General features: G+C 40.9%; 1 protein-coding gene across 1 annotated transcript; it reads right to left on the bottom strand.

The window, feature by feature from the left end:
* Nucleotides 1–351: 351 nt before the first annotated feature.
* On the bottom strand, nt 352–23,155 carry LOC140478489 (receptor-transporting protein 3-like). The gene is made up of 3 exons (XM_072571752.1): nt 23,054–23,155; nt 19,731–19,907; nt 352–673 (listed from the first exon to the last, which is right to left on the bottom strand). Exons 2-3 carry the CDS (start codon nt 19,901–19,903, stop codon nt 352–354), a joined length of 495 nt encoding a protein of 164 aa, XP_072427853.1. The 5' UTR covers nt 19,904–19,907; nt 23,054–23,155.
* Between the last annotated feature and the right edge of the window lie 1,348 nt (nt 23,156–24,503).

Raw genomic sequence — 24,503 nt, 5'->3', positions numbered from 1 at the left:
ACACCAGTAAACTTATTACATTTTCCAGTATATGTTCAGGTGCACTTAAATGCTCATTTTTGGTAATTAATCAGTTGTCACCTTTAGTGAATGGTAACAATAGTTACAAAATTACCACCTCTCAAATATGTGAAACAATGTATTTTATTTCAATTAAACACCATAGTTATCTTCTTTCATGATTGTGCTAGCTCTGAGAAGGTTTTATGTTTGTGATGCTCAAATACTTTATTGGTAAATCAAATTACAATGTAATCAGCATTATTTCAATTATACTTTTGATCATAATTTATTTCTTTCATCAAAAGTGGAAGCTCGACTCCAGATGTAATTCAGTCAATCACATCAATTTTATATACGACATAAACCCCATTTACAGGCCTCACAGAGTGATGTCTCATGGGGTTTGGTCTTGCGATATTGTAAATTCCTTTCAAGCTCAGGTACTTCTTCCATGTAGCAGTTTTTACAGATTTTTAAAATAAGTTGATCAAGTACTCTCTGCATTTCCCTCTGGTTGATGATTGGTTTTTGCTCAAAAGAGTTCCAGCAGTCTCGACATCGTTGTCGGAATGGGCGCAGCAGTACCGTTCCTTTGTGCCTTTTTAGTCGGTAATGAAACAAAACAACAACATGGGCTGAGGACCATGAATTTGAACAAGGACACTCAAACCTATTTAAAAAGGAGAAGAGGCTGGTTAATGCTACTGAATGTTGAAATTCCATGCATTGAATTGAGTATATTTAGGTTGTTTTTGTAACGTTAATTCTTAACTATCGAGATGTGAATTTGCTTTAATCATATTGTGATTTTGTTACTAAGCAGAACTGCCAAGAACATTCACCATGTTTGTATCTTGTAGAGTGCTCATGTAAACAGATTAATAGTTTGATGTATATCCTGAATGACAAAGTTAGTCACAGTTAAACACCACTATCTAAAGGATGTCAAGACAGTGAAGAAACTGCATGTGCTCCAGCTCTTGACAATTATATCAATGTGGCATAATCACTAAAAGAATAATTTTGAGCGACATCTCAAATTGATTTTCTATTACGATGACGACTTGATAGTGCAGGTTATGTTTGCGTACATTGGAATCATCAATATATTAAATTTTACTGTGTAAGTCAAACATTCCTTGGTTAGAATCCAGTTCCATGACCCTGATGCAATAGGATCATGGAGCTGGAAGCAAATAGCAAAGGGTCTCTCATTCTGACCCCTGTACCATTGTGATCATGTTTATTTAGCAGATACGAGGCACGGTTACAAATGATTTATCAATGGCAGGGGTAGGCATTGAGATGTTAAGGCACCAGATCTGGCATTCAGTGTCCCAGAAGAAAATGCTTCAGTCTGCCTGAAATCTCACTTTGAAATTGTCAGAGAAGAAATCTGTCTTAAACTGAATTAACTCAATTGAATTATCTATTTCAAGAAAAACAGATACCTAATAAACACAATCCACCTATTATAGAGTCAGAGATGTACAGCACAGAAACAGATCCTTCGGTCCAACCTGTCCATGTTGACCAGATATCCCAACCCAATCTAGTCCCACCTGCCAGCACCCGGCCCATATCCCTCCAAACCCTTCCTATTCAGATACCCATCCAAATGCCTCTGAAATGTTGCAATTGTACCAGCCTCCACCACTCCCTCTAGCAGCTCATTCCATACACGTACCACCCTCTGTGTAAAAAAAGTTGCCAGTTAGGTCTCTTTTATATCTTTCCCCTCTCACTCTAAGCCCATGCTGTCTAGTTCTGGATTCCCCGACGCCAGGGAAAAGACTTTTTCTATTTATCCTTCCATACCCCTCAATTTTGTAAACCTCTATAAAGTCACCCCTCAGCTTCCGACGCTCCATGGATAACAGCCCCAGCCTGTTCAGCCTCTCCCTGTAGCTCAGATCCTACAACCCTGGAAATATCCTTGTAAATCTTTTCTGAACCCTTTCAAGTTTCACAACATCTTTCCGATAGGAAGGAGATCAGAATTGCACGCAATATTCCAACAGTGGCCTAACCAATGTCCTGTACAGCCGCAACATGACCTCCCAACTCCTGTACTCAATACTCTGACCAATAAAGGAAAGCATACCAAACACCTTCACTATCCTATCTATCTGCGACTCCACTGTCAAGGAGCTATGAACCTGCACTCCAAGGTCTTTGTTCAGCAACACTCCCGAGGACCTTACCATTAAGGTGTATAAGTCCTGCTAGGATTTGCTTTCCCAAACTGCAGCACCTCACATTTATCTGAATGAAACTCCATCTGCCACTTCTCAGCCCATTGGTCCATCTGGTCCAGATCCTGTTGTAATCTGAGGTAACCCTCTTCGCTGTCCACTACACCTCCAATTTTGGGGTCATCTGTAAACGTACTAACTGTACCTCTAATGCTTGCATCCAAATCATTTATGTAAATGACAAAAGGTAGAGGGCCCAGCACCGATCCTTGCTGGGATCAATAAAACACCGATCTAGATCCCATCTACTTTCCCTTGAGAAAACAAACAGGAAATGACATCACCCACCTTTTGAAACCAAGACCTATAAATAGAGAGGCAGGACATACCACCAGCACTTTACCGGAGACTCACTGATGATGTTACTGAGTATGATGATGGAATGTCTGAAAACAAACCTTCAAGCTCAATGAGCTAACTTTTATGCTTATCATTTGAATTATGCTTGATTACTTATTGAAAGAGACCCCTTGTCTTCCTGTGAGTGCCACTTCAGCTTTCCACTGCCATCTACTTTGGCAAGATTGGAAGTCCTGTTCTTCAGTTGGGGACAGAGGGATGGTAATCAGAGCAGCAAGTCAGCATTGGAGTATTTGAGGAGAAGGTCAATGTTAAGTCAAGTAATTCTATTAGGAAGATCAGGCAGGGCTGGCTAAAGTGTATTTACTTAATGCAAGGACTAGATCAGGAAAGGCAACTGAGCTTAGAGCCTGGATTAGTACATGGGACTACAATGGTAAAAACAATGACTGCAGATGCTGGAAACCAGAGCCCAGATTAGAGTGGTGCTGGAAAAGCACAGCAGTTCAGGCAGCATCAGAGGAGCAGTAAAATCGACATTTCGGGCAAAAGCCCTTCATCAGGATTACAGGCAGAGAGCCTGAAGGGTGAGAGATAAGTGAGAGGAGGGTGGGGGTGGGGGTGGGGGTGGGGGGTGGGGAGAAAGTAGCATAGAGTACAATAGGTGAGTGGGGGAGGGGATGAAGATGATAGGTGGAAAAGAAGATAGGCAGGTAGGACATGTCATGAGGACAGTGCTGAACTGGAAGTTTGGAACTGGGGTGAGGTGGGGGGGGGTGGGGAAGGGAAATGAAGAAACTGTTGAAGTCCACATTGATGCCCTGGGGTTGAAGTGTTCCGAGGCAGAAGATGAGGCGTTCTTCCTCCAGGCGTCTGGTGGTGAGGAAGCGGCAGTGAAGGAGGCCCAGGACCTCCATGTCCTCAGCAGAGTGGGAGGGGGAGTTGAAATGTTGGGCCACTGGGCGGTGTGGTTGATTGGTACAGGTGTCCCAGAGATGTTCTGTAAAGCGCTCTGCTAGGAGGCGTCCAGTCTCCTCAGTGTAGAGGAGACCGCATCGGGAGCAACGGATACAATAAAAGATATTGGTGAATGTGCAAGTAAAACTTTGATGGATGTGGAAGGCTCCTTTGGGGCCTTGGATGGAGGTGAGGGAGGAGGTGTGGGCGCCTGTTTAAGGAAGTCACAGCTACATTAAGAAAGGACTACTTAGAGGGCTCAACCAGTGAGGCCATATGGATAAAACTGAAGAAGAAAGGTGTAATTACTATGATGTTAGACTGTAGGTCTCCCAACAGCTACCGGGAGATAGAGGGACAGATATGTAAGCAGATCTTGGAAAGATATAAAAACAGCAAATTTGTTGTAGTGAGTGATTTGAACTTCCCAATTTGACTGGGAATCCCTTAGTGCCAGGAGCTTAGATGAGGTAGAATTTGTTAGTTGCAGTCAGGAGGGTTTCTTGAAACAGTATGTAATAGTCTAACTCGGGAAGGGGCTATACTAGACCTTATATTGGAGAATGAGTCTGCCCATGTTATCCAAGTTTCAGTGGGGAAACATTTTGATCATAATTCCTTAAGTTTTAAGATTATTATGGATAAGGATAAGACTGGTTCTTAGGTGAAAGTGTTAAATTAGGAGACATAATTGTAATAGTATTAGGCAGGATCTGGAGAATTTAAATTCCTGATGGCTATTTGAAGGTAAAACCACATCTGATGTATGGAAATTTTCTAAAGGCCAGTTGATCAAGGTTCAGGACCAGCAGGACCCTGTGAGCATGAAAGATAATGATGGCAAGATTCGGGAGTGCTGGATGATAAAAGATATTGAAAGTTTAGTTAAAAAAAGGAAAAGAAAGTATATATGGGTTTTAGGAAATTGAAATCAGACAAGGCTCTTAATGAACATAAAGGGAGTAGAAAGGAACTTAAGCAAGGAATTGGGAGGCGATTATGAGCCATGGAATATTCTTGACAAGTAGATCAAAGAGAATTATAATGTATTTTCTACATATTAAGAGCTAGAGAGAGGCTAGGGAAAAGGTATGTCCACTCAAGGACAAAGAAGGGAATTTATGCATGAAGCCAGAGGATGAGTACTTTGCATTGATATTCTCCAAGGAGAAGGACATGGACAATGGTAAGGTCAGGGAGGGGTGTATTGATATTTTGGGGCATGTTGATAATAAGAGAGAGGGTGTCTTAAAAACATTAAGGTTGGCAAGTCCCCAGGTTTTGATGGGATCTATTCCAGGATACTGAATGAGGCAAGGGGGGGAGATTGTTGGGGCCTTGGAGATCTTTGTTTCTTCTTTAGCCACAGGTAAGGTCCCAGAAGACTGGAGAATAGCCAATGTTATTCCTTTGTTAAGTAGGGCAATAGGATAATCCAGGAAATTATAGGCAGGTGAGCCTTACATCAGTGGTAGGGAAACTACTGGAGAAGATTCCAAATATATTTATTTTCATTTGGAAAAGAATGGACTTATTTGGGACAGTCAGCATGACATTTTGTGGAGGAGGTCTAATTTCACAAACTTGAGTTTTTTTGAAGACATGGTGAAGGTGATGGATGATGGTATGCAGTGGATGTAGTGAACATGGAGTTTGATAAAACATTTGACAAGTACCCTGTAGTAGGCTGTTCCAAAAGATTAAATCACATGGGATTGACCATGAGTTCGTAATTTGGGTATAAGAGTGATTTGGTCATAAAAAGACAGCAAGTAATTGTGGAGGGGTATTTTTCTGACAGGAAGTTTATGACCAGTGGTGTTTTACAAGAATTAGTGCTGGCATCTCTATTTTTTGTATTTTATATAAATGATATGGATGAAAAAGTAGATGGCCATTTTAATACGTTTGTAAATGATATGAAAATGGTAGAATTGTGGATAGTGAGGAAGGTTGTCAAAGGATATAGCAGGATATAGGTCAGTTCAAAAGTTGGGCAGAAAAACAACAATAGAGTTTAATCCAGGCAGTTTTGATATGATGCATTTTGGAGGTCAAATGCAAGAGGACAATATAGAGTAAATGACAGGTCCCTAAAGATATACAGAGAGATATTGGGGTGCAAATTCATAGCTCCCTAAACGTGGTAACAAGTAGCTAAGGTGCTAAAAAAATAGTGTTCAGCATGGTTGCCTTCATCGGTCAGGGCACTGAGTATAAAAGTTAGCAAGTCTATAAGACTTGCAGCTCTATAAGACTTTAGTTAAGCCACATTTGGAGTACTATGTGCAGTTCTAGTCACCACACTATGGGTAGGATGTGGAATCTTTGGAGAGAGCATACGAGAAGTTTACCAGGATGGTGCTTGGATTGGAGTGTATTGGCTATAAGGAGAGATTAGACAAACTGGGATTGTTTTCACTAGAGTGTTGGAGGCTAAGGATTGACCTGATAGAAATATACGAAATTATGAGAGGCATTGATAGGATGGATAGTTGGAGTCTTTTCAGGTGAAAATATAGTTTAAGGTAAGTGGAGAAAAGTATAAAAGATATTTGCAAGAAAAGGTTTTACACAGATGGTGGTAGGTGCCTGGAATGTGCTGGCAGAGGATGTAGTAGAAGCAGATATGATAGCAGCATTTAAGAGGCATGCAGACATTCACATGAACAGGCATGGAATAGAGGGGTGTGCAGGCAGATGTGATTAGTTTAGAATGGCACCATGGTTGGCACAGACAGGGTGGGTCAAATGGCCTGTCCCTATGCTGTACTGTGTTCTATGTTCTTAGAATGGATGGAGGAGACCTTCCCAGTGAACCAAGCATGACTGAAAGGTTGAAAAGCAGGTCAGTGTCAAGGGATGTCCAGAGAACACAGCTTCATTGTTGCAAACAATTCAACGAGCTTCTCTTCTCTGAAGAGTGTGTGATAAACCTTAGTCCCCTTTGGGCGCCAGAAAATCGGGAGATGTAGAAAATGATATAGATGCTGTGGAGGGAGAGCCATCATTCTGAAGGAATTGCTGCAGCTCTGTCAGGATTAAGCCATGCAAAATTACTTCTGAATGGTGGAGTGAAACATGCATGTTCCTAGCTGCAAAAGTACACAAGCTTCTTGTAGCTGAGATCTTGTTGACGTGTACAAAGTGAAATGGAAGAATGTTGGAAGCATTGAAGACACATTTTGAAGCCATATTAATGCTACAGATAGCATCACCATCAGAGCTCAAAAAGAAAATGATACTGTCAGTATGTGACTACATTGATCCATCTTGCCAAATCCTGAGAGTTTGGACAACTGAAAAGTTATTTCATCAGATATAGGATTATCTTGAGTATAAGAAATTTTACTGCGAGAGCACAATTGCTGAGAGAGGAGACATTTGCCCTGAAGAAAACTATTGGCATAGCAGAAGCTCAGAGTTTGTCAATCATCAGCTGGAGCAGATTAAAGGGGAACAGATGAGGCTTTGTGTTGTGTTTAGAGAAATTCGAGGCCATACAACCACAACATATTGGTAAAAAGGAATAAATATTTGCAGAAGAACCAGAAAAATTGCTAAGACCAGAGGGCTGCGTGTATGTATTATGGAGGACATCACACAAAAGAAAGGAAAACATGTCCAGTCTGGGGAAAGTATTACTCTAATCGCAAGTAGCTGAATCAGTTTGCACATCCGAAAACAGAAATTGCTGGAAAAGCTCAGCAGGTCTGTAGAGCAGCATCTGTGGAGATAAATCAGAGTTAACGTTTCAGATCCAGTGACCCTTCCTCAGAACTGCTGGTTGCTGGAAAAGGTTTTTTTTTAAATGCAGAAGATAGGGTGGGAGGGGTGAAGGAGAACAGTTGGAGATAGAGCCCAAAGAGAGAGAAGAACAGTTGGACAGATAAAGTGAATAATGATCAGCATAGGAGAATGAAAGCTACTAATGGGAACAATTAGTGGCCACCAATGGGTTTTGTGTGTGGGAGTTGGGGTAAGGACATGGGAGAAGGTGCTTCAAGCCCTACAATTATTGACTTCAATACTGAATTGAAAAGGCTGTGAAGTTCCCAAGCAGAAAATGAGGTGCTGTTCTTCCAGCTTGCGCCGAGCTCCACTAGAGCACTGCAGCAAGCCTGAGACAGAGATGCTGGTGGGACAGTTTACTCCTTACCTCCACCTCAACCCTCCCTATCTTATGCATAAAGACCAACTTTTTCCTAGCAGCTGTCAATTCTGAGAAAGGATTGTTGAACCCAAAACCTTAACTCTGATTTCTCTCCACAGATGCTGCTGTATAGACCTGCTGACCTTTTCTATTTCGGTTTTTGTTTCTGATTTCCAGCATCCACAGATCTTTCGGGTTTCAGTTTGCAGACAGTTGCTCTGGCAGAAAAAAAACAAAATCATAAAGATGGCTGCTTGAGAGATGTCAGCCAATGATTCTGACAAATTACTTTGAAGTATTTATTAAGTTGACATTACAGGTGGCAGCATGGTGACTCGGGGGTTAGCACTGGTGTCTCACAGCACCAGGGACCCAGGTTCGATTCCAACCTCGGACGATTGTTTGTGTGGAGTTTGCACATTTTCTCAATGTTTGCACATTTTCTCCGTGTCTGCATGGATTTCTTCCCACAATCCAAGGATGTGCAGTTTAAGTGAATTGGCCATGGTAAATTGCCCATAGTGTTCAGGGATGTGTAGGTTAAGTGCATTAGTCAGGGTAAATATAAGATAGGGGAATGTGTTTAGGTGGGTTACTCTTCAGAGGGTCAGTGTGGACTTGTTGGGCCGAAGGGCCTGTTTCCACGCTGTTGGAATTCTATGAGTTCTAGGTCTAAAGGTGATAAATAGTTTATGTCTGTTAAAATGGTGAAGCAGAGCATGAAGTGTCTCAGAAAGTGTCAGATGCACACTGATCCTTTGTGCAACATTATCAGCCTCACAGATCTGCAAAATTGCTCAAAGTAATGACCCAAAAATGAAGCCTTTGAAAGTTAGGATGAGGCTTTAAGATGAAATGATTTTCTTGTCAAGAGGCCAATTTAAATTGAGAGCCCAATTCAATATAAAGTATGAACATCTGGAACTCTTGCAAAATCCACATATCTCAGCTGAAGCAAGACTAACACTTAAACCAATAACCCCAAACATACTAGAAATTATCTGCAATGCTTTGGAGGCCACTAAGCCATTAACTGCCAAATCAATTCAAGATGATTACAAGGATGTTTTTTGCAGATCTTGAATGTCTTCATGGTGAATATCATCCTGTAGTGGATAAGAGTGTGAGACCAACATAGCATCTGCCAAGAAGAGTTCCATCTGCCTTCAAGTCCAGCCTAAAGGACAAGATGGATGAGTTAGAAAGGAAAGGACTATTTAAGAAAATAACAACTTATACAGAAAAGATTAGCTGCATGATAGCAGTGAAAACTGAAACTATGCATTCAGCAAGAGGAACTCAATAACTCATGGCAGCCATAGAAGAAAGTTTGCCACAACTTGCCAAGGCAAAGGTCTTTTTACCTTTGATGTGAAGAGTAGTTCCTGGCAAGAAATGCTGAGTGACAGTTATAGTTTCCTAACTGCATTCAGGGGATACACATAGTTATGCATGCTGTTTGGCATTTCTACTGCTCCAGAAGAGAATCAGTAGGTGGAGAAGTCAACCTGAAGAAGGGTTACACCTGAAACGTTGACTTTTCCATCTCCTAATGCTGCCTGGCTTGCCATGTTCTTCTAGACTCTTTCTTGTCTACCTTGCATCTGCAGTTTTTTTTGTCTCTAACCAGAAAAGAGGCAAGATGAAGGAGTTAGAAGAAGCCAGTGGACTTTGCAAGATAATCAGTGAGCTTCCTGGAGTGAAAGCTTTTGTGGCTGATTTGCTAATCTATAAATATAGAGACACAATGGAAAACACTGCCATAGTTAACAATGATGTAGAGGTGCTGGATTTGGACTGGGGTGGACAAAGTTAAAAATCACACACCAGGTTATAGTCCAACAGGTTTATTTGGAAGTATGAGCTTTCAGAGCACTGCTCCTTCAGGCTTCCAATAAACCTGTTGGACTATAACCTGGTGTTGTGAACGAAGTTAAAAATCACACAATCACAATCAGTGTGACTGGTAAAGAGAATTCACTTGATGAACTTCAAGCTAAAACAAAAAGATGTAATTTAAGATGCTTGAAGTCATTCACTTAGGTCATATAGAAACAGCAAAAAGACCTGCTCCTCTGATGCTGCCTGACCTGTTGCACTTTTCCAACACCACACTCTTGACTCTGATCTCCAGCATCTGCAGTCCCCACTTTCTACAAGCAAAAAGACTTTGCCCAGATACTTGACAAGTTGAGAACTGTGCAGCAGAGATGTTGTGATCAACAGCTGTGAAAACAATGCAACAATTTATTGAATTCATTAACTAGTTAAAATTTATGCTTAAATTTACCAGCAGTGTGAATTTCTGTGCAAACTCACTCCTAAAGATGTGCAGTGTTATTGAGGCACAAAACAAGAAGCAGCTTTCATTAGAATCAAATAACTAGTAACACCAATGTCACTGCTGAGTGTTATGATCCCAAATCAAACTGTCACCTTTATGTTATGATGTGGGTGTTATGGAGGAGATCACTAAATTAGGTTGCACTTTGGCTAGGGACCAGTAAACATTTATACTTTAAAGTGGATGAAGGTGAGATCCAGGTGACTTACTAAAAATTAGGCCACAAGATTTCACAGGATTGAACAGCTACCAATCCTTTACAAAACACTAATGCGATGTACAATGTGTCTATGATTTATTTCTGACACCCAGAATTAACATATGGTAAACATAAACAAAATATTGTAATTGAATAATTCATATTAAATAGCAAGTACGATCATGATAGATTCCACAAATTTCTCAGCAGTTCTTCCCACAAGTTAATGATTCACTGGATCATCAGATTTCATTAAACTTCACAAGGAATAACAATTCTTCATTTTTGCTAATATGATCTTGAAATTCCTTCTTAAGAGCTGCTCAAACATGGACTGCCTCACCAACTGCCCTTGTTCTGATTGATCACCCTTCTGTCAAGAGTTCATGCACCCTTGGATTCTAAAACTACACTCCATTACTCACTCACAGACATAACACCAGGCTTTCACTGATAGCTAGCTTCACCAAGCTAAAACTTTCTTGCCCTTCTGAGCCCTGAACCTGTTCAGTTGTCTGAAGTAAATATAGCTTGAGAGTCTTTTCAACACCCACTTTCAGTTATACTGAGGTATTAATCTTTACAGGCTCCTTTCAAGCATCTCAGATTTCCCTAAGACATCCCATTTTCTCAGCTTCCTAGGGATTCTTCTGAGTCCATATTCTGACCCTAAGCTGCCTTATAATTCTAGGAGTTAAATCTGAATTTGTTCAAACAACTTCGACCTATCCAACTGCACTTGACTCCTAACTCCTCACTAAGTACCCCAAGACAGAATCTGTAGTTCAGCTGCCTTCCCAGCTAATGCCCCGCTCCTAAAATGGACTGTACTGTCTGCTAACTGTTCAATGTTTCTAGGTCTTCTGAGCACATATTGCACAAAACTATTCAATTGCTTTATGACCTTTTTGAGCACACTAACTACACAGAGTGTGAAGCGTTCAGTAGCACAAGGTAGCAGCTAGTCTCTGTAAAATTGAGTCTCTATCTCCTTCACACTTTTACGAATTTTATTCTCCTCAAGTAATCTTGCACCTTGGCTCCAGTGACTCCTGATCTGTCCTGAGTGATCCATTAAAAACATTGCAATAAGACCCTGCACTATTGCTGGGTAAAATTGAATGTTGCCAACGAACAATTCATTTAGAATTGTGTGCTCTAAATGTTACATTTCACAGAGAACACTGACTTGCTTGTGTAATTACCACTTTAAATTTTTGGACTGTGAATATAAAAATCGGAAAAGGCACAGCCTGAGACCTAGACCGTGAAGAAGAAGATGTAACAGTGTTTGTTTTTAAAGTTATGTGACTAGAATCCATTGTATCTATGAGTTGACCTCATGCTCCATGGTTATGTGTTCAAGAAAGTATAGCCAGAGACAGACTTTTGATGGGTTTTTTTCATCCAATGTCTGATGTGTGCGCGTTCAGGAGTACTCAGCATAGTAACAACTTCTTGATTGACTCCTGGGTGAACACAATAGTTTGTGTTCGGCCAATAAACCAGAAACATCTAACCTACGAAGCAGAAAATGTCTCTCTCTCAACCTTTCTCTGCATGCAGAAGTAAACGAACACTCGCAATAGTTACACACTGCAAATTCCCTTGAAAGTAAAAAGGAATAAACATTTTTAGATGTACTGAAAAAGTACTTCTTTGAACCATGAATGAAAAATTGAACGGTAGTGCATTCACAGCCTTGTGTCCTCCTCAATGGATTCCAAGGAACCAGAAGGGAACTGAAGGAAACATCTTATAGACACTCAATCAGGACTGGGCCAGAACTCTGCTTCACTAACTTTTTTGTTTTTTTTTTGTTCCTTCCCCAACCATGATATTTACAGAACGCAGAACAGTTCAGCACAGGAACAGCCTTTGGCACACTATACCTGTGCCAAAATGATGCCATTCTAAACTAATCATATCTACCTGCATATGGTCTGTATCCTTTTATTCTCTGCCTGTTCATAGGTCTAAGTACCTGTTAAATGTTGCTATCATATTTGCTTCTACCACCTCCCCGGCAACATGTTCCAGTCACTGGCCAGTCTCTGTGTAAAACAACTTCCCCTGCAAATCTTCATTAGACATTCCTCCACTCACCTTAAACCTATGCCCCTCATAATTGACATTTCCAACCTGGGGAAAAGACTCCGAGTATCCAGCCTATCCATGCCACTCAATTTTATATACATCTATCAGATCACCCCTCAGCATCCAATGCTCTAATGAAAATAATACAAGTTTGTATATCCTCTCCTTATAGGTAATATAGTACAATATAGTCAACATCATTGTGATAAATGTCTTTTGTACCATCTCCAGAGGCTGCCCATCCTTTCTATAGTGTAATTATAATTATGGAGACATATAGCATGGAAACAGATCCTTTGGTGCAATTAGTCCATGCCAATCATATTCCCAATCTAAACTAGTCCTACTTGCCTGTGTTTGGCCCATATTTTTCTAACCTTTTTCTATTCATGTAACTATCCAAATGTCTTTTAAATGTTGTAACTGTACCTGCATCCTTCATTTCCTCAGGTAGTTCATTCCACACACAAACCACTATGTAAAAAAGTTGCCCTCATGTCCTTTTTAAAACTTTCTCCTCTCACCTTAAAAATATGTCCCCTAATTTTGAACTCCTCCACCCTATGGAAAAGACCATTGTTATTCACCTTATCCATCTGGATGTGGGTTTGCTTGCTGAACTGGAAGGTTCTTTTTTTTTTTTTCAGACATTTCATCACCATACTTGGTAACATCTTCAGCAAGCTCCAAACAAAGCACTGCTGATGGTTCCTGCTTTCTATTTATATGTTTGGGTTTCTTCGGGTTCATGATGTCATTTCCTGCAGTGATGTCATTTCCTGTTCTTTTTCTCAGGGGTGGTAAATGGGGTCCAAGTCAATGTGTTTGTTGATAGAGTTCCAGTTGGAATGCCATTCTTCTAGGAATTCTCGTGTGTTTCTCTGTTTGGTTAGTCCTAGGATGGATGTGTTATCCCAGTCAAAGTGGTGTCCTTCCTTATCTGTATGTAAGGATACTAGTGAGAGAGGGTCATGTCGTTTTGTGGCTAGTTGATGTTCATATATCCTGGTAGTTAGTTTTCTGCCTGTTTGTCCAATGTAGTGTTTGTTACAGTTTTTGCATGGTATTTTGTAAATGACACTAGTTTTGCTTGTTGTCTGTATAGGGTCTTTCAAGTTCATTCACTGCTGTTTTAGTGTGTTTGTGGGTTTGTGTGCTACCATGATGCCAAGGGTCTGAGGAGTATGGCAGTCATTTCCAAGATGACTTTAATTAGATTAGATTACTTACAGTGTGGAAACAGGCCCTTTGGCCCAACAAATGGGTGGCACGGTGGCACAGTGGTTAGCATTGCTGCCTCACAGCGCCAGAGACCAGGGTTCAATTCCCGCCTCAGGCAACTGATTGTGTGGACCCGCTGAATCTCAACGCACCCAGACCCATTCCCCTATATTTACCCCTTTACCTACCACTATGGGCAATTTAGCATGGTCAATTCACCTAACCTGCAAATTTTTGGACTATGGGAGGAAACCGGAGCACCCGGAGGAAACCCTTGCAGACACTGGGAGAATGTGCAAATTCCTGAGGCGGAAATTGAACCCGGGTCTCTGGCACTGTGAGGCAGCAGTGCTAACCACTGTGCCACCCACAAACAGATTTCTGGAACAGGCCCCAGTGAGATTTGAACTTGCGACCCCTGGTTTATAAGACCAGTGCTCTAACCCCTGAGCTATGGATCTTAAGAAAGGCATAGAGTCATAGAGATGCACAGCATGGAAACAGATCTTTCAGACCAACTCATCCATGCCTACCAGATATCCCAACCCAATCTAGTCTCACCTGCCAGCACCTGGCCCATATCTCTCCAAATCCTTTCTATTCGTATACCCATCCAGATGCCTTTTTAAATGTTGCAATTGTACTAGCCTCCACCACTTCCTCTGGATTAGAGTGGTGCTGGAAAAGCACAGCAGTTCAGGCAGCATCCGAGGAGCAGGAAGATCGATGTTTTGGGCAAAGCCCTTCATCAGGAATAGAGGCAGATTGCCTGCAGAGTGGAGAGATAAATGAGGGTTGGGGGAGGGGGAGGGGGGGGGGGGGCGGAGAAAGTACCATAGAGTACAATAGGTGAATGGGGAGATCAAGGTGACAGATCAGAGAGGAGGGGGGAGTGGATAGGTGAAAAGGAAGATAGGCAGGTAGGACAGGTCCTGGGGACAGTGCTGAGCTGGAAGTTTGGAACTGGGAATGAGGTGGGAGAAGGCGAACTGAGGAAACTGGTGAAGTCCACAATGATGCCCAGGGGTTGAAGTGTTCCGAGGCGGAAGATGAGGTGTTCTTCTTCCAGGTGTCGGGTGGTGAGGGAGCGGCGGGGAAGGAGGCCCAGGATTTCCATGTCCTTGGCAGAGGGGGAGGGGGAGTTGAAATGTTGGGCCACAGGGCGGTGTGGTTGATTGGTGCGGGTGTCCCAGAGATGTTCCCTAAAGCACTCTGCTAGGAGGTGTCCAGTCTCCCTAATGTATAAGAGACCGCATCGGGAAAAACGGATACAATAAATGATATTGGTGGATGTGCAGGTAAAACTTTGATGAATGTGAAAGGCTCCTTTGGGGCCTTGGATGGAGGTGAGGGAGGAGGTGTGAGTGCAGGTTTTACAGTTCCTGCGGTGACAAGGAAAGGTGCCAGGATTGGAGGGTGGGTTGTTGGGAGGCGTGGACCTGACCAGGTAGTCACGGAGGGAATGGTCTTTGTGGAAGGTGGAAAGGGGTGGGGAGGGAAATATATCCCTGGTGGTGGGGTCTGTTTGGAGGTGGCGGAAATGTCGTCTGATGATTTGCTTTATGCGAAGGTTGGTAGGATGGAAGGTGAGCACCAGGGGGTTCTGTCCTTGTTATGGTTGGTGGGGTGGGATCTGAGGGTGGAGGTGCAGGATGTGGATGAGATGCATTGGAGGGCATCTTTAACCATGTGGGAGGGGAAATTGCGGTCTCTAAAGAAGGATGCCATCTGGTGTGTTCTGTGGTGGAACTGGTCCTCCTGGGAGCAGATATGGCGGAGGCGGAGGAATTGGGAATACGGGATGGCATTTTTGCAGGAGGTAGAGCGGGAAGAAGTGTAATCCAAGTAGCTGTGGGAGTCAGAGGGTTTGTGAAAAATGTCGGTGTCAAGTCGGTCGTCATTAATGGAGATGGAGAGGTCCAGGAAGGGGAGCGAGGTGTCAGAGATGGTCCAGGTAAATTTAAGGTCAGGGTGGAATGTATTGGTGAAGTTGATGAATTGCTCAACCTCCTCGCGGGAGCACGAGGTGGCGCCAATGCAGTCATCAATGTAGCGGAGGAAGAGGTGGGGAGTGTTGCCGGTGTAACTACGGAAGGTGGACTGTTCTACGTAGCCAATAAAGAGACCAGCATAGCTGGGGCCCATATGGATGCCCATGGCTACCCATTTGGTCTGGAGGAAGTGGGAGGATTCAAAGGAGAAATTGTTAAGGGTGAGGACCAGTTCAGCCAAACGAATGAGAATGTCGGTGGAAGGGTACTGTTGGGAATGTCAGGAGAGGAAGAAACGGAGGGCCTGGAGGCCATGGTCATGATGAATGGAGTGTAGAGGGATCTAAATGAAACTCCATCTGTCACTTCCTCTGGCAGCCCATTGCACACATGCACCACCATCTGTGTGAAAAAGTTGCCCCTTAGGTCTATTTTATATCTTTCCCCTCTGGAAAGATATAACCCTTTGGTTCTGGACTCCCCCACCCCAGGAAAAGACCTTATCTATTTACCCTATCCATGCCCCTCATGACTTTATACACCTCTATAAGGTCACTCCTCAGCCTTCGATGCTCCAGGGAAGACAGTCCTAGCCTATTTCACCTCTCCCTATAACTCAAACCTCCAACCTCGGTAACAGCCTTGTAAATCTTTTCTGAGCACTTTCAAGTTTCACAACATCCTTCCGATAGGAAGGAGACCAGAATTGCATGCAATATTCTAAAAGTGGCCTAACCAATGTCATGTACAGCTGCAACATGACCTCCCAACTCCTGTACTCAATACTCTGACCAATAAAGCAAATAATACCAAATGCCTTCTTCACTATCCTATCTACCTGCGATTTTACTTTCAAGGAGCTATAAACCTGCACTCCAAGGTCTCTTTGTTTAGCAATACTCCCTAGGACCTTACCAATAAGTGTATAAATCCTGCTAAGATTTGCTTTCCCAAAATGCAGCACCTCACATTTATCTAAATTAAACTCCATCTGCCACGCCCATTGGCCCATCTGATCAATATCCCATTGTAATCTGAGGTAACCTCCTTCGCTGTCCACTACACCCCCAATTCTGGTGTCAATACAAGAATTTAGATTATAGAGATTTATAATTTAGTAATGTTTGTTTTTTGCCATTGGTTTAAAAACAATCCATTGGCAATAAATTGCTCTCTTTTATAAAGTTCAGAACCTTTTGAGTTTCTCTTTTATCTTGGGTTTGTTGCTCGGGTAAACTGGGGACTTTGATCAATTTATTTCACAACTCCAGAAATGGTGGGGCTTGATTTTCAGTGCACTACACCAATGAGTCGTGACACTCAGTACAAAAGAAATCTGTATACAGTAGTACTCAAGGATTTAATTGGAGACTACGGTGAGGAACCACAATGTCAATGATGATGAAATCACTTCACAGTATAATGTTAGCAAGACAGGTCCTGGAGCAAACACAGAAAATTGCTGGAAAAGTTCAGCAGGTCTGGCAGCATCTGTGAAGAACAATCAGAATTAACGTTTCAGCTCCAGTGACATAGAACATAGAACATTACATTGCAGCCCTTCAGCCCTTGATGTTGCATTAATCTGTGGAACCAATCTGAAGTCCATCCAACCTACACTATTCCATTTTTGTCAATATTCGTATCCAATGAACATTTAAATGCCCTTAACGTTGGTGAATCTACTGCTGTTGCAGGCAGTGCGTTGCACACCCCTACTACTTTCTGAGTAAAGAAACTACCTCTGACATCTGTCCTATATCCATCACCCCTCAATTTAAAGCTATGTCTCCTCGTGCTGGCCATCACCAACCAAAGAAAAAAGCTCTCACTGTCCAACCTATCTAACCCTCTAATTATATGTCTCAATTAAGTCATCTCTCAACCTTCTCTCTAATGAAAACAGCCTCAAATCCCTCAGCCTTTCATCATAAGACCTTCCCTCCAGAGCATGCAACATCCTAGTAAATCTTCTCTGAACCCTTTCCAAAGATCCCACATCCTTCTTGTAATGCAGTGACCAGAACTGTACACAATACTCCAAATGTGGCTGCACCAGACTTTTGTACAGCTGCAGCATGATCTCATGGTTCTGAAACTCAATCCCTCTACCAATGAAAGCAAACACACCGTATGCCTTCTTAATAACCCTATCAACCTGGGTGGCAACTTTCAAAGATCTATGTACCAGGCTACTGAGATCTCTCCGCTCATCTACACTACCAAGAATCATACCATTAGCCCAGTGCTCTGCATTCCTTCCAAACTGAATCACCTGACACCCTTTCATATTAAACTCTATTTGCCACTTCTCAGCCCAGCTCTGCAGCTTTTATATGTCTCTCTGTAACCTACAACATCCTTCAACACAATCCACAACTCTACTGACCTTCAAGTCATCCGCAAAATAATTAACCCATCCTTCTATGCCCTCATCCAGGTCATTTATAAGTATGACAAACAACAGTGGACCAAAACAGATCCTTGTGGTATCCCACTAGTAACTGAACTCCAGGATGAATACTTCTCATCAACCACCACCCTCTATCTTCTTTCAACTAGCCAATTTCTGATCCAAATCACTAAATCACCCTCAATCCCATGCGTCCGTATTTTGTGCAATAGCCTACTGTGGGGAACCTTATCAAATGCCTTACTGAAATCCATATAAACATCAACTGCTTTACCCTCATCTACCTGTTTGTCACCTTCTCAAAGAACTCAATAAGTTTTGTGAGGCACAAAACAGCATTGACTATCCCTAATCAACTTATTCCTTTCTAGATGATTATAAATCCTATTTCTTATAAGCCTCTCCAACACTTTACCCATAACTGAAGTAAGACTGTCAGGTCTATGATTTCCAGGATTATCTCCACTCCCCTTCTTAAACAAGGGAACAACATTTGCTATCCTCCAGTCTTCTGGCACTATTCCTGCAGACAATGATGACTAAAATTCAAAGCAAAAGGCTCAGCAATCTCCTCCCTGGCTTCCCCGAGAACCCTAGGATGAATCCCATCTGGCCCAGGGGGCTTATCTATTTTTACACTTTCCAGAATTGCTAGCCCCTCCTCCTTATGCACCTCAATCCCATCTAGTCTCAGCATTCTCCTCGACCATTCTGTTGTGAAATACTGACGAAAAGTATTCATTTATCGCTTCCCCTATCTCCTTTGACTCCACACACAACCTCCCACTACTATCCTTGATTGGCCCTAATCTTACTCTATTCATTCTTTTATTCCTGATATACCTATAGAAAACCTTAGAGATTTCCTTGATCCTATCTGCCAACAACTTCTGATTAAGGATGATCAGCCATGATCATATTGAATGGTGGTGCAGGCTCGAAGGGCAGAATGGCCTACTCCTGCACCTATTGTCTATTGTCTATTCTCATGTACCCTCCTGGCTCTTCTTAGCTCTCTCTTTAAGACCTTTCCTCAGAACTGGAAATCTAGTCAAAAGATGCCAGGATAAGGTGAAATTCCAACTGGTAACTCTGGATTAGCCAATTTCATTCCAGCTTGTCATCTGACCACACCAACAAATTTGGAGCTGTGTTAGCCCATGCCACAGCATGGAATCATGGGCAAGCTATCATTTGATATCATCATATATATCTTTATGCTAAACCCTGCAAGTATAGCTGAAAGATCTGTTGAATGCCTGGCTGCTCACCTTTCTAAGCGGAAATTGCAAAGACCAAAGAGATTCTGCAGAAGTTTGCACTGCTAAATAAAAGTACAGAAAGCATGTTTGACTGCATTGATGATATGGCAGACTGTGTCGCACTCATCTGAAGAAAGCATGCCAAGTGGGAAAGGATGAATGCATTTTCCCCACAGGTATCTTCCAGACCTTTTCAGTGCCTTTTACTGTGCAAGATCCAGCAATTATAAATAGTGAGAAGATTGAAAAATAAATAATTTCTTCAAATATTTACAGTGTCCCTTTTTTTTGACATAGAACATATTTGTCGGCAAAACAGAGTTGCATAGGGACCTTCTTGATGATCTTGAGGCTCCACGTAACAAAGGTTTGTGGGTGCACGTGCTGCAATTCAATTTATTGTAATTTTATTATACCTTAATTGAATTTTAATTGTTTGTTTACAGGTGGTAACTGGGTCCACCGTTTATCTTATATCGAACAGGTTTCTGGTGTCTCAGTTGTATACTTGATCTTCAAATAAATAATCTCTTACCTGCCAAATGATGATGATGTATAAACTTTCCAACCTCCTTCTCTTTGCAATGGAGTTAAATTTGCACCAAGTTTATAATTGAAATTTAATGTCCACCTGTCTGTGTATTGCAGTTCATCCACACATCTAGAGAATGTGTCAATCCAAGGGTTTGTTCTTTGCATTCGTGCCATTTTTCTAATGTTATATGATTAAAAAAAAGTTGTGTGAACACATAACATGCTTAAGCAAAATGCAGTGCTTAAATGAACCAATCCCGCACTCTCAGTAGACAGCTGAAACCAAGAGGGACCTTGGTCAGAGCAGTGTAGCCATTGTGTTTTTTGTCATTTATTTGAAACATGCACAGTACAAGTGTAGCTCCCTGACTGAGACAGAGGATAAATATATCCTAATATCATGAAACACATCTTACTGATTTTATTTTATAAAGGACTAATGGATTATCAAGGGAATAAAGGACAGGAGAATTGAAAATCTTTGGCAGTGCCATTTCTCTGGCATCTTGGGCAACTTAGCATGGCCAATCCATCTAACCTGCACACCTTTGGACTGTGGGCGGAAACCGAAGGATCGGAAGGAAACCTACACAGTAATGGGGAGAATGTGCAAACTCCACACAGCAGTAGCCCAAGGTGGAGTCGAACTCACATCCCTGGTTCTGTGAGGCAGTAGTGCTAACCACAGCCACTGTTTCGAATTCACTGGATATCCCTCCTCATCCGTTTTTAATTTGCTCAGTGATTCTGAAGCAATTCCTAATGTTAGAGTAAATAAGAACAAACTGCTAAAAATGGAGCGATTGGGTTTGAATCAGATTTTAAAATCTAAATGCTGACTCGAAACCATTCACTTTCAGAATTAACAGCGATGGAACTAAGAGTAGACAGCCATTACAGTACCAGGTGGCAGGTTGACAATTTAAATATTACAATAAGGCTGAAAGTCTCAGATTTAGTCAGTTTTATTGATTTATTTTTCTGTGGCTTCTTTTGTCACACAGCACGTTATTGTGAAAAAAAATGATAGAAGTAGGCTCGGTGTGGCATTCAAAAAAAAATTGGCTGATTTCTTGAAAGGATGTAAGGTACAGGATTGTGGAAAGGGAGTGAGATTAATTGGTTATCCACTGAGCCCCTGTATCTGGCAGTAAGAAAGTGAGCTGCAAGTAATGTTGGGGAGGATGAAGGTTTATGCAGAGAAATTGGCTGAAATTGGAGAAAATGTATCCAAATTCCCAATGTTCTCTTTGTTGTCAGTATCATTAAATATAAAGGAAAAATGAATGCTAATTACTTCCATTGCATTCTCCTCAAAAAGATGGGGATAGCCACTCAAATGGTCTGACTTTGTTGAAATTATTTATCAATTTCCCTATGTAAACATAAAGAAAATGTGGGATGGGCCAGGAGTCAATCTGTATGGGAGAAGTGAAGTAAGAGGGACATAACATAGTTAAAGTGAAGGAAGGGACTTTTGGATTGGCCTATGACTTAATCGTGTTAACTGTATTTGTGGCAATTGAAGTAGAGTCACCTTTAACAAAAGTGCAAAATGCAGATTCGGTTGGAAGCTTTGATTCAAGAGAGTTCTATAAAAGGGGAGCACTGGAGAACCTGTTTACAAAACCCTAGAGCAGGGGACAGCAATCATTTTTATCTAAACAGTATTTTTATTATTTAAAAAAAGCATAGAATGGTGGTCACAAAGAAATGATGGCATTTTCAAACCTAATGCGCAGCAAATTGCCAAGTGTTTAGTTCAAATGCATAATTTGTATGTATTATAAATAAAATACTGCATTGCATTTATGTATCAATGAAAAGAGCTGAAAAATTTAATTCATGTTGAAATCACTGTCTGTTTTATCACTGAAAACAAAAAATACTGGAAATTACAGCTGGTCAGGTAGCATTCATGGAGAGAAAGCAAGCTAGCATTTCGAGTCTAGATGACTCTTCATGAACGCTGAAGGTAGCATCGACTCGAAATGTTAGCTTGCCCTCTCTCTGTGGATGCTACCTGACCCTCTGTGATTTCCAGTACTTTTTGTTTTCAGGACAGATTCAGCATCTGCAGTAATTTATTCCTATCTGAGATATTAGTTTTATTGACATTTTTAAAATTTTTTTGTTTCTTTTTGAATTGTAGAATATTTATTGTTCAGGTTTGTGTCAATTTGCCTGAATTATGTATAAGCACATTAATTTAATGGAAAACAACGCATTAACAATTTGAATAAATGCATAAACATACGTCACTGAAATAATTCCATAAGACCATAAGACACAGGAGCAGAAATTAGGCCATTCAGCCCATCAGGTCTGCTCCACCATTCAATCATGGCTGATAAGTTTCTTAACCCCATTTTCCTGCTTTCTCTCTGTAACCCTTGATTCCTTTGATACTCAAGAGCCTATCTAACTCAGTCTTAACTATACTCAATGAATGATCTGGCCTCCACAGCCTTCTGTTGCAATGAATTCCATAGGTTCATCACTCTCTAGCTGAAGAAGTTCCTCTTTATATCTTTTATAAAAGATCTTTACTCTAAGTCTATGCCCTCGGTCCTAGTCTGTCTTACCAATGAAAACATCTTCCCAACATCTACTCTGCCCAGGCCATTCAGTGTTCATTTTTTCTGTGTTTTTTACTAGTATGTTTTGTAATATGTGGAATTTTATTCCTATTATTTTTGTCAGAAAGTCATCTTTAAAACAAACTGTAACTTAAAATACATAGAATTACAATTTTCACAGCTATGCAATTAGTAATAAAAAGCTGCACAGGCGCATAGAAAAATTTATTTTCACAGCTTTGTTATAAATTATAATTGTCAGAAGTTTAAACCCTGCTCCTCAAACCAAAGACATTATCTATAACTATAGTATTGCCATACCACTCAAATAGGTTTACTTACAATATAACCATATTTTTCACTAAAGTAATTATTTGAAACCATTAAGTGCAACAGAATGTTTGTCCACAGTAAAAGACATAGTTCTTATTAGACTTGATTTAATTTTTTTAGCCTTCTCATTATAAGGTAATCTCACTGAAAAAGGTTGAGGACTGCATTTGAGATGAAAGGAGCTGCATGTGCTCCTGGAGCAACACATTCCAGAACTGGGCTCTGCAAATATCAGTTCTTGCAGGTCAGCTGGCATGCACACCCCAGGAATCTGTAGACATTCGATGCAATGAAACCGCACCCCTAAATAGACTGAGGTAAGCCTTTCTGTTTAAGCTAAGATAGAGGAATTGAAGTAAGGATCACACATAATCAAATAAATACAATTCCATTGAATAACAGAAGCCTTTACCTTTTTGACAATACGTTTCTCCCCTGCAATGAAACAGCTTGATCAGAAATCAAATTCTTTTCACTAGAAAACAGTTAAGTATTTTATTGTGGCAAAGAGTTGTCGACTTTTAGGTATGCAATTCACTGAGGCGGAGTTTATCAACAACATGATAGGTTTCACTTGTCTTATGTCATTTCCAAGAAATCACATGACTGTAGACTTATTCTAATTTCACTTTTGTGACTCTCTCCTAAGCAATCCTGAAAGATTATAAGAATTTAATTAACACCATCATAGCAAAACTCAATAAAATTGGGAATAACCCTAACGTGATCAGCCAGTTGCATTTTAGCACTCTGCCCAATTTTACTTTAATTTGATTTCAATATGTGAAACATGGATTGTATTAAAACTTTCCAGAATATCACATTGTTTATCTGTATTCCCAACTGTTGATTTTACAGAAGGGATTTCCAGTGATGTAGGTGCCTCCTGTGTCTGGTAGAAGGGAAAATAGTTTAACATTTTGTGTAGTGGTAGGAAATTGAATCTTTTTAAACACATTGCTGGCAAAATTGGAAAGGACTTCAGACTCACTGTTGACTTCTTTGCTGAAATTGTGGACACGTTGGTTCATGCTCTTTGTATTTACAGTGTTTAATCAAAACAAGTAAAACCTTGAGAGTTTTATGAGATGGCTAAACAATAAATAACTTTGTAAACTCTTCTTTAGTTCAGGCCAAATATAAAGTATTTATAGATTATTACGGTCGATATTACATTAGATCTTCAGATCTTTTGGTCAATGTTTCTGCCCCCTCTTTGTAAAGTAAAAGTTTAATGCTTAATTTGTATATAGTTGATCCACATCATTTGTGATTCAAGAAATGACATTACAGTCAATGTTAGAGAGACAATTCTATGTTTATCTCATACCAAGCCTTATCCTATTAATATTTTGTGAATATTTAATGAAAGGTAAAGTAACCTAGTTTTTAGCCGTCTGAGTTGATCCTGACCAAGGACTCTTCTAAAACTCACTATCATGATTGCAGACTGTCAGTCACAAGATTTTCTTGTCTTCTTACAGCTGTCACATTTAAATATGGCAAAGATGATTAAGTACTCATTTCACATTTACACGAAGAGGACATTAAGGCCTGGATCTGTTAGTTTGTCATTTGTTTCCGTGATGGGCCCAACGTCCTGATCATCCAGAGTACCACCTTCCTTAGGTTTTATTTCTGACCCTTTAGAAGAAGGTGAAGTAGCAGTACTTGTTGCTGCACAAAGGTCTCTGATACATCTCAACCTCCCCTCTATATATTTATCAAAGTCCTATTCCTCTGCCTGCCACTCTGTGACCCCTGTGCTTGCTTGATGGCCTTTCATTTCTGTTTACCTAAATCTGAGTTACAACAGCAGCTTGCTTCCATTTTATTCAGTTTCACTTTCTATTTCCTCATCT

Source organism: Chiloscyllium punctatum, chromosome 6 (assembly GCF_047496795.1).
Source record: "Chiloscyllium punctatum isolate Juve2018m chromosome 6, sChiPun1.3, whole genome shotgun sequence".
NCBI classification, from domain to species: Eukaryota; Metazoa; Chordata; class Chondrichthyes; order Orectolobiformes; family Hemiscylliidae; genus Chiloscyllium; species Chiloscyllium punctatum.
The sequence above is the reverse complement of the archived record's forward strand: the minus strand, read 5'-3'. Positions and strand labels throughout refer to the sequence as shown.

Coding starts and splice junctions, on each gene's coding strand:
- LOC140478489 (XM_072571752.1), bottom strand. CDS start 19,903: ATGGCACGAATGCAAAGAACAAACCCTTGGATTGACACATTCTCTAGA. Junction 674..19,730: donor ACATCATCATCATTTGGCAG/GTAAGAGATTAT, acceptor CTTTTTAAATAG/GTTTGAGTGTCCTTGTTCAA.